Source organism: Galleria mellonella, unplaced genomic scaffold (genome assembly GCF_026898425.1).
Source record: "Galleria mellonella isolate WM207_F2 unplaced genomic scaffold, CSIRO_AGI_GalMel_v1 utg146, whole genome shotgun sequence".
Lineage (NCBI taxonomy): Eukaryota > Metazoa > Arthropoda > Insecta > Lepidoptera > Pyralidae > Galleria > Galleria mellonella.
Genome location: NW_026441999.1, coordinates 6,347,208 through 6,356,802, shown reverse-complemented (window position 1 = coordinate 6,356,802; position 9,595 = coordinate 6,347,208). Strand labels below are relative to the sequence as shown.

At 33.2% G+C, this 9,595-nt stretch overlaps 1 protein-coding gene across 3 annotated transcripts; it reads left to right on the top strand.

Annotated features, from left to right (window-relative positions):
- Nucleotides 1-444: 444 nt before the first annotated feature.
- On the top strand, nt 445-9,589 carry LOC113517904 (uncharacterized). Of its 3 annotated transcripts, XR_008252491.1 has the most exons (5): nt 454-1,015; nt 2,067-2,340; nt 3,293-3,484; nt 4,222-4,903; nt 7,225-9,589. XR_008252491.1 is itself a non-coding variant. In XM_026902648.3 (4 exons), the coding sequence occupies exons 1-4, from the start codon at nt 716-718 to the stop codon at nt 4,317-4,319; spliced, it is 864 nt and encodes a 287-aa protein (XP_026758449.1). In that variant the 5' UTR covers nt 454-715; the 3' UTR covers nt 4,320-9,589. The 3 variants fall into 3 exon arrangements, 2 of the variants coding, with proteins under 2 accessions (XP_031764915.1, XP_026758449.1); XM_026902648.3 differs by having other exon boundaries at nt 4,222-9,589; XM_031909055.2 differs by lacking the exon at nt 3,293-3,484 and having other exon boundaries at nt 445-1,015; nt 4,222-9,589.
- The last annotated feature ends 6 nt before the right edge of the window (nt 9,590-9,595 follow it).

Genomic DNA, 9,595 nt, shown 5'->3' with positions numbered 1-9,595 from the left:
ATGATTTGTTAAGAGTACAATCAAATAGGTGGGTACTTACAGTCTACAGATATTTAAGTGATTGTTCAAATTGCCCACCTTTGTTGTCGATACACACACGCAATTTTTATAAAATTGTTTTTTTTTAAGACAATTTTGTTATTTAAAAATATTCATGTTTAAACCATATAGCTGTATGGTTTATAAATACTAAAACAGGCTAAAAATGCCCAAATTTCTCCATATCCATTTCACTATTCTCTAAAAAATTTTGCAAGAATTTAATTTCCCTAAAATTTTGCACACGGATAAATTTTTGCCCAATATTCTAAAAAATATATAGTTTGTCAATGTTGGCTAGACTACTTTGGTCAATTGGTATTAAATGACTTGACATTTGATAACGAATACTACATAACAACTTTAAGCTCTATCCATAATCTATGTTAGGAATACGTTTTTGTTTAACCATAATCTCTCAAAACTGCGAGTTGAACTAATTGCTTGTCTGTGATTGTCAAATTCGACATCGTCTAGATGTCAAGAAGTCTATAACTATTTATTTGTTATTGTTGTAATTTTATCTTGTCATTTTTCTTTTCAGTAAAAAGAAATAAAATACATTTAAATATACACTAAATCCTAAATATATTTACGAATTTCTCTTCGTATATTTGTATAAAAATATTAAAGTTTGATACGGTATAATGTGTTATTAAAATTATTTTTAATAAAAATGACCTCCAACTTGGAGAGTGAGGATCTCGAAAATGTTCCATTGGTCCGTATGGAGGATGTGCAGCCTTCGAGAGACAGGGCTTACGAAGTGAATAGCCCAGAGATTGGGAAGGAAGAAGTTTTGGAGACTAGTATAGTTGACAGTGTGGATTATGAAAATGAATGTGTGATGGGCAATGAGGACTCTAATATAGGTAGCATGGTGTCGATAAAGGTTGAACAGGCTAGCGAGGGTAATGATAGTAATAGTGGAGAGTTAATTGTACCCGATTTCAGGGAAACATATGAAATTCCAATAGTGAGTAGTATCCAGTCTTGTAAATTTACCATAAACACATTAGATGGAATCTCAGTCAATGAGTACCCTCAATTAAATAGCTTTATTTAAATTAATCCTTTTAAATCTGATTAGGAATATTCTTATCTGCTTAAAAGAACTCACAAAAAACTTAACAGTTATATACTTAATAAATTTAAATAAATACTTCTATTTGTTTAATTTAATTTGATAGACTACACTACCTTTCTTTCCATTATTTGCATTAGTAGCACACTTTAGTTGAGTCTGTCTTATTTATCTATTTTTTTTTTACATACATACATATATATCTGTCATGCCTGTCTCCCATTAGGGTAGGCAGAAACAATGGAACTATTTTTTATTTGTATTAATGTATATAACCCAATGAAGGCTAATTATTATATTCCTACATATAGAAAAAAGAAAGAAATACTATAAAGAATTGGATAATTCCAGTTTTTTATTTGGGTCAGCATAATATATTTTTCTCCTCAATTCTTCTCTATTTACTGTCATTTCCACATATTCTTCTATTTTGACAATGTCATCTTTCACACAGTTCATTTATATCTTTTTAGGCTTTTCTCTACCTTTATAACTATTTACATTCATACTTAAAACAAATACAGATATAGATAATTTATTTATAATTTACAAGAAAATAATAATAAGATTTATAACAATAATAATCATGTCACTTCAATTTGTAATTACATTAATAAATATCAGAATTAAAGATTATTTATATTTTATTAATAGTTCAAAACCATAGAAGTGCTTTTCGACAATACCTTATTTAAAACATGCTCTTCAACTATTATTCGATATGTTCCAGCTTGAGAGATATATATTTTATATGAATATTATATATATTAATGAATTTTATATTAATTTAGATAATCGGAGATAATTTTGTTATCCTTGAAATACAATATGGTTACCAAATTAGAGAAGGGATGTTACTAGAAGTCAATCTTGACTGACTAGTGATGTGCCTGTACAACATGTATATAAACTTCATTCGTTTATTCTTTTATAAATTACACAGGAAATAAAAGTGGAACCAGAAACAGAGACAAAACCAGCTCCGTGCAGTTGGCCAACATTGGAAATATTACCTGGTGGTGTGATTAAAAATGCTGATAAAAGTGAAGATAGCACAGCATACAGTAATGATACAGACTCGGCAGATAGCGGCGAGATGATGTATGCATGTGCCAAGTGTCCTCAGAGTTTTAAGTACCTGTTCCGACTGGTGAAACATGTTCGATGGCATGAAGATCAGCAGAAAAGGCAAAAAGGGACAGGCATATCAAAATTAAGTGAGTTTATTGACAACTAAATGGGGCGATGGCCTCAAATGTATTGTGGTGAGCTAGTACGTGCAGGTGGCTCAAGATAGTTCCTTATGGCAATTTATGGGGGAGGGCCATATTCAGTTGAGGAAAATTAGTAGCTGAAATGGTCATGATGATAATTGATAAGTTTATCCTGCAACTTTGCCTGTATATAAAGTAATCTATATATTTATCTAGGATATGGTTTCCTTATGGGATAATTACATGCTCCATGTTTCACACTTCTGGTCACATATTTGTAAGTTTATTAGCCAGAATAAAGAAACTATACAATTTGTCACAATAGCAGTTTGTCACATACATAGTGTGTCATCATTGCACTTTGTTATTAAATATACTTTTTTTATGATAATGGAATGGTAAGATAGTACTGTGGGCATTATCAGTATACACTGACAGGTTCCCAGTGAAGGTTGATAGGTGAGGATGGAAGCAGATCTGTTGGCCTATCGTTATGAATTCAACAATAATTAACCATGATAATTTCCAGGGGAAACCATGTTGTATGTCGAACTTATAGGATATATCCTATATAACAATATATTGCTAGCAATCAGATTATTAGTCAATATTACTAACAATTCCTTCCTCCACCATATTAATATATGGTGGGAAAAGGGATTGTTGGGTGGGTATTGTCCTTGCTATATACTCATATATTATTTATTAATTTGAGAAATATCTACAAGAAACTCGGAAATTTCGTTGACTACTTTTATGTTGATCGTAGTAATGTATATTGCTGAAAAATAGTAACAAACAGAATTTGTGACGAATTGTTGATGATGATCTTAGTTAGTGATGAACTGTACTGGTGACCAAATGCGATTTTTGACGCGGGTCGTACAATCGTACCTGTATACCAAACTCCATAATCCGTTCAATGTGATCGAGTAACAAACATTGCCCGATCTAGCAATTTTGCAAGACAACAGTGAAGACAGGAGAGTATACAGTAATTACACGGACACGACAGAGAGCGGCGATATGATGTATGCATGTGCCAAGTGTCCCCAGAGTTTTAAGTACCTATCCCAGCTGATGAAACATGTTCGGTGGCATGAGGACGACCAGAAAAAGGAAAGATGGACAGGCATACCAAAATTAAGTGAGTTCATTGACGACTAGCTGTATCCCACGGCTTTGCCCGCGAGAATCGGGATAAAAAGTGATCTAGGATATGGTCAATTGATTGTACAAATTTTCAAATTTGTTTAGTTATTTAAGCATGATCGAGTTAAAAAAATATTGCCTGATCTAGCAATTTTGCCGTTTTCGGTAAAAATGTTTGTATCCATTTGCCGTTCTACCTATTTGACCGGCCTGCCTCCCGCTAGATCAGACCCTGGGTGATGGAGAGATTCTGATAGGCCATTCTATATCTATTATTGAAACCTAAATCATAGCTTCAAATTAAAGTGAACTCATTCTTCTAAGGGTCAATTGGAATTAAATCAATAATAAAATTGGTTTAGAACTGCTTTTATTTTTATTCTTAGTGGTTCATAACATAATAAAACATCGATTAAACTTTTAGAGATAAGTTGGAAGTAAATGTCTTTCAAAATCGACCCCCTGATATGTGTTTAATGAAACATATAGGATTATAGGTTTTGTAACATATATTTTGTTACAATAACAATAAATTTCTATGTTAATAGTTTCTATGATTTAATATACAATACAATTAATTAACACTTGAACTATAAGATTAGGTTTTCTAAACTATTTTGTTACAAAAATAAGAATATATGATAATAGCTTGTGCAAATTAATATACAACATAATTAATTAACATTTGGATTTTGGATTAGATCTTGATATAGGAATTTATTTTCTTTCCAGAAGCAAAAGAAGACAAATGTGTGTGTTTACATTCAGTTAAAAAGAAAATTATATCAAAAACGAATAAAAGAAAAATACCAAAGAAGAATAAATCATAGCTCACGCTGTTATGGAATGGGAGAGCTGATATTACGAAAGTGGTATTACACATGCCCCTAAAATTGGTGCACTTTCAGAGTTTTTATCTATGCAATTGACAGATTCATATGGACTTCTAAGTATGTAATGAAAAAGTGAGCGCGGCAACAGTTGATGAATTGGACATTGACCTGTAATTGAATACTATATTAGTAGTTTTTTTTTTTCTCAAATTTAACCAGTGATCATAACCTATCCTTTACTTCTGCATACTGTTTTGTGGTCATTGAAGATAGTGAGGACTGTTAAGGATGGAATGTTCTCTTTTATTATTATAATATAATAATTTTAGAGGTCTCCTGACTTAAGAGTTTAAAAACAAAGCAGATTGGAAAGAGAGGAGTGACTTACAACTGGATCGCGCCCTGAATCGGTCATTGACCCAATTAACTTAACAATAATTTTATTCGAGTCTAAGAACAAGAACTAAAGTGTATTATATTGATGTTGACAAATATAAAGCTCCAAATGGATGGATGTCAGTTTGTTGCCATTCCAATATTTATCATAAAAAAGACATCTAATGAGGAAGAAATGGATACATGTAAGAGGCTTTTTTATTTTGTACAGCGTCTCATAAACGTTCAAGTGGCTTGGACCTTGAGTCAAATATATATGTGCTCCATGAAGATGAGCCAGCATCGTCAGCACATATATGCTTGATATCCCATACACGGTAGACTACCCGCGATCGCGTACAAATAAGTTTACGAAAGGAACACCTACGTAAATTGTACCATAATATTGAGGGATAGCCTGTTCCTCAAAAACGTGTCTGACAGTATACATGCACATTTTTTAAGGAGCCAGAGCCCCCCTTGTAATCTTAAATAATAATAATAATAAATTAAAAAGAGTGGATTATTTTCTTTTCAATTAAATCACTTTCATGGACAATATTATCTATACGTTGCTTTAGGACGATGTGGTCACATGTTCTATTAAAAAAAAAATATAAAAAAAAGATGGAAGCATTCCGTCTTTGTCTTCCATACGGTAATAGATTTATGCTCGACTCAAGCCACTTGATCATTTACAGAGTCCGTAAGATCAGGGCCGGATTACTCATGTCGGGCCTCCTAAGTAATGCAGTTTTCGCTCACAAAAAGCTGCAATAATAGTAATAAATAATGCAGTAATAATAAATTTTACATCATCATATCATCATATGGGGAGTTTTGCCAATAGTTGCCACGCTTGGCAGGTGGATTGACAACTACAGTTAGGCTTTGGAGATGTTTAAAGAGGGCCGCTGCTGCTCATTCCTCGTCCTTCAATCGCCTTTTACTACACCCACGGGAAAGAGGGAGGGGGGGCTATTCTGTGTTGGGACCACATGTCTAATAGTTCTATATATACTAACTTAAAATGCGTATACAATACTTATTGAAAAAAAAAGAAAATAATATTTCAATGAGGGTTTATTAAGCATCATCCCCCTTAAATTGTCACCCAAGGCTAACTATGGTTGCTAGGGGGGAAAGAGATTGTTAGCAATATGCCCTATTAGGTCGACCTCTACGTGATTCCCCATTCAAACCATCGTGAACAATTCTTATTGAATTCGTCACGATGGGCTAACTGATCTGCTTCATCCACATCTATCATCCTTCACTGGTGTCCCGCCGGTGTATACCGATAGTGCAGGTGGGGTTACCATTCCATTATCACCCATAAAAAAAAAACTTGTTGCCAACCCGTCTGCCAAACATGGCAACTACTGGCAAAAGCTCCCAAGAGGGAAGCCTACGTTTAACAGTGGACAGTTAATGCCTGATATGATGATCAAGGTGTCATACAAACCTTCAAATATAATTGCCATTTAAAGAAACTCGAAAAATTATTCATCAGGGCATGGGGCCTCTATCCGTTGGAGGGACCCTAGGCGGTTGCCAACACTGTCTAATGAATAATCCGGCCCTGCATAAGGTACCAAGGACAAATGTCCTTGACAAGTTTATAAACATAAATGCGCTAAGATTTATATCATAATGCATTACTTTTGTAAAATAATAGAATACCAGTTATTTAAAGACATAAGAAACAAATGTATATATTGAACTGCCATCGAGAATAACAAGCGAGATATTGAATTATTGCAAATTGTAAAATATCGCCTGTTTAGTTTTTTTTTTTTTTTATAGAAAAACGCACACTAGGGTAAACTATTCAATGACTAGCACAAAATGTTATTTACTATTGATATATTAGTAAAACACCAAGATTCACAATTTCAATCGAGATAAAAGATACACTAGATTTTAAGTTAAGAAACCTAACTGAAAACCGCATGGAATTTGACGCTGAACTTTTTGGGCGACGCCAGAATAATAAAAAAAAAAACAAATTTAAAATTATTGTCTTCTATTGGTCCTAATAAGACCCCTCATATAATTTTTTTTATTAAATGCCTCCTAGGGACAAACATGGTGTGCCTGACTACAATTTCATTATATTATTAAGATTGTATTGTATTGTATGGGAGATAGGCGTGACAGATATGTATGTATGTATTGTATTGTAAAATATTTATTGTACATAATTTATATTGGACACATTAAAAGATTTAATATACAATAGCGGACTTATCCCATAGAGGGATCTCTTACAGTCAACCTTTGAGAAGCTGAAAGAAAACTATAGAATGTACAAGGGTAAAAACCGTACAGTTAAAAATAAACTCAATAATATCTAGTAAAATTATATTTTCAAAATTTGTAAATATCTTTCAGCATATTTTTTTTTTACTACAAGCACTCATTTTTAATGAGTGCATGGTTGAACTCGTCCAATTCTTATTGCAGTTTGTGATTGTAGATCTTGGGTTTTTTATTGGTATATCAATGTTTTTTTATACATTTTCAGGTAACATATCCCCCTGGTGTGCGAGAAGCTTATGAGTAATATATTTAAGTTATTGTGTGTGTGTGTGTGTGTGTCTGTGTGTTTTGTATGGACATTTTAATTGTAAGTGACGTCCACACAAAATATTTTGCAAGCAGCGAAATATCGTACATAAGATTTTACAAGAGAAACAAAATTGAACTACTTAAATCGTGGTGAAATCAGTATGGGACCAACACGGGGCTTAACCCTGTTGATTGCAAAAATAATCACCAAAATCAGTATTTAATTGACGATCGGATCGCGGAACACTACAAAATATAACTTTACACACTACATTGTTTTGTAATTCGGTAGAAATAAAAACTATATTATATTTTCATACAAAATTTGATTTATTCTAGATCTCGTAAAAAATATTTTTTTTTGCCATATAGAATATATTATTTTAAATGTTTGCAAAATGTGTTCAGTGTGAATAGTCCTTAATGTTTTAACTAGTAAGACCAAAACTATGTAAGTACTGTTTTTTATCGAAAATTGTTACTTTCCTAAATTGTAAACTTTAAAAGCGTTCATAACTTTAGCTTGCCGAAGTGTCGCAACGTCGCAATTTTCAAAAAAACAATTTACATAATAATTTTCAATGTTTTTGGCTTGGTTTTTTAACAGTTTTGTGCTAGAGAATTTAAAAGTTTATAATGCAATATTATAAGTATTAAACTATTATTCAAAATTTGTATATTGATTGCGAAAATGTATTTGAAAAATTCCAAAAGCAAAAAATGATGTAGTTGCCAAGTTTTTTTTTATGGTTGATTTATATGCAACGTATTCTATGATTAACTTTATTAGTTCGCTATCAGGGCATCTTTTAAATAATCAATCGGAAACATTGAGAAACATTCAATTGCATTTGACAAGGAGGGGGGGGGGGGGGGTTATTATTATTTTTTTATACAGCTTAGAATGGCAAACAAGCTGACGGCCCACTTGATGGAAAGTGGTAACCGTCGCCTATAGACATAAGCAGTAGCATGGACATAACAGAGTATACTGTTTCGCCCATGATACCCCCCATGCGTTGTCATTCCTGAGTTGTTATTCCTCTGGTGTTATTCCTCTGTACCCAGTAAATTCAAATTGTTGATAATGGAATGGTAACCCCCTCCCGGGGGGATCCTATCATCCATCACAGGTGCCCCACCAGCGCATACCATTAGCGTGGACGGGGTTATCTATCTATTGTATTTTTTTTTAAATTGTATTTGTACATTGACAGATAATTGGGACGTTGTCACACTTCGGTAAGCTAAAGTTAATAGAGTACAAAGTGCCAAGATTTTATTTTGAAGTACCTTATTTTTAATTCGCATACGATCTGCAAATTTGTTTTATTTTATAGTGATATAATTAATTACATTAAGTCCAAATTTATTTACGGCCTTTTATCGTGTTATTATTAGACCAATCTCATCTTAGAGGCTAGCAGATTACGGACTAAGCCGAACAATTTGATCGCCTTCCCCACTCCCCTGGAAAGAGATTGGTAATAATGGAGTTCCCTATTGTCATTACTAGCATCAGGCCTTCATGCGGTCCCTCCTGGATTTTATCCTGATTAATTGCTGGTGAATTAATCACAAACTGTCTTGTTCGTCCTTACTTGTCACCCCTCACTGGTGCCCCGCCAGCGTATACCGATAGCACAGGTGGGGTATGTATTCCATTTTCATCCCATTAACACCTTCCTACCCTTATCCCAATTATTATTTGTGGTCGGCGTAATATGATTTTATCCATATTACAAAAAGATTTGGCTTATAGTTTTACGACCGGCTGCCTGTCTGACGTCAACTAAGCTGTCATATATATTTTATTCTATAATTATGTAGCCAAATTCTTAGCAATTTTTTTTATAGTATGGTAACCTCGCCTGCGCTAATGGGATACGCTGGCGGAGCACCAGTGAACGGTGATAGATGAGAATGAAAACAGGCCAGTTAGCCCATCATGATGAATTCATCAGGAATTAACCATGATAATTTCCAGGGGGAACCACGAGGAGGTCGACCTGGTTGGGTATATTGATAACAATTGGATTCTCAGTCTCCATTACTTACAATCCCTTTCCGCCCTCTTAGCAATATTATAAATGAGAAAGTGAGTTTGTTTGTTACCTCTTAACGCCTTAACTACTCATTCAATCCTATTAACTATTGCATCAGAATTGAGGTTGGTCTTTAACTAAGTGTATTGTTTGTTATATTAGGGGCCATTGTTGTTTATTAGTCAATTAATAGAGCTATAAATAACATTGATTGTTTGTTATTATAAAAGTTTTATTAATTTTAAAATAAACTTAATTTTATTTCAGTTTTAATAATCGTTT

What these genes read in the sequence shown, in the direction of transcription:
- LOC113517904 (XM_026902648.3), top strand. Translation starts at nt 716, where the DNA reads ATGACCTCCAACTTGGAGAGTGAGGATCTCGAAAATGTTCCATTGGTC. An exon ending in AAACATATGAAATTCCAATA is followed by an intron (nt 1,016 to 2,066) that starts GTGAGTAGTATC and finishes TAAATTACACAG; the next exon opens with GAAATAAAAGTGGAACCAGA. An exon ending in GACAGGCATACCAAAATTAA is followed by an intron (nt 3,485 to 4,221) that starts GTGAGTTCATTG and finishes TTTTCTTTCCAG; the next exon opens with AAGCAAAAGAAGACAAATGT.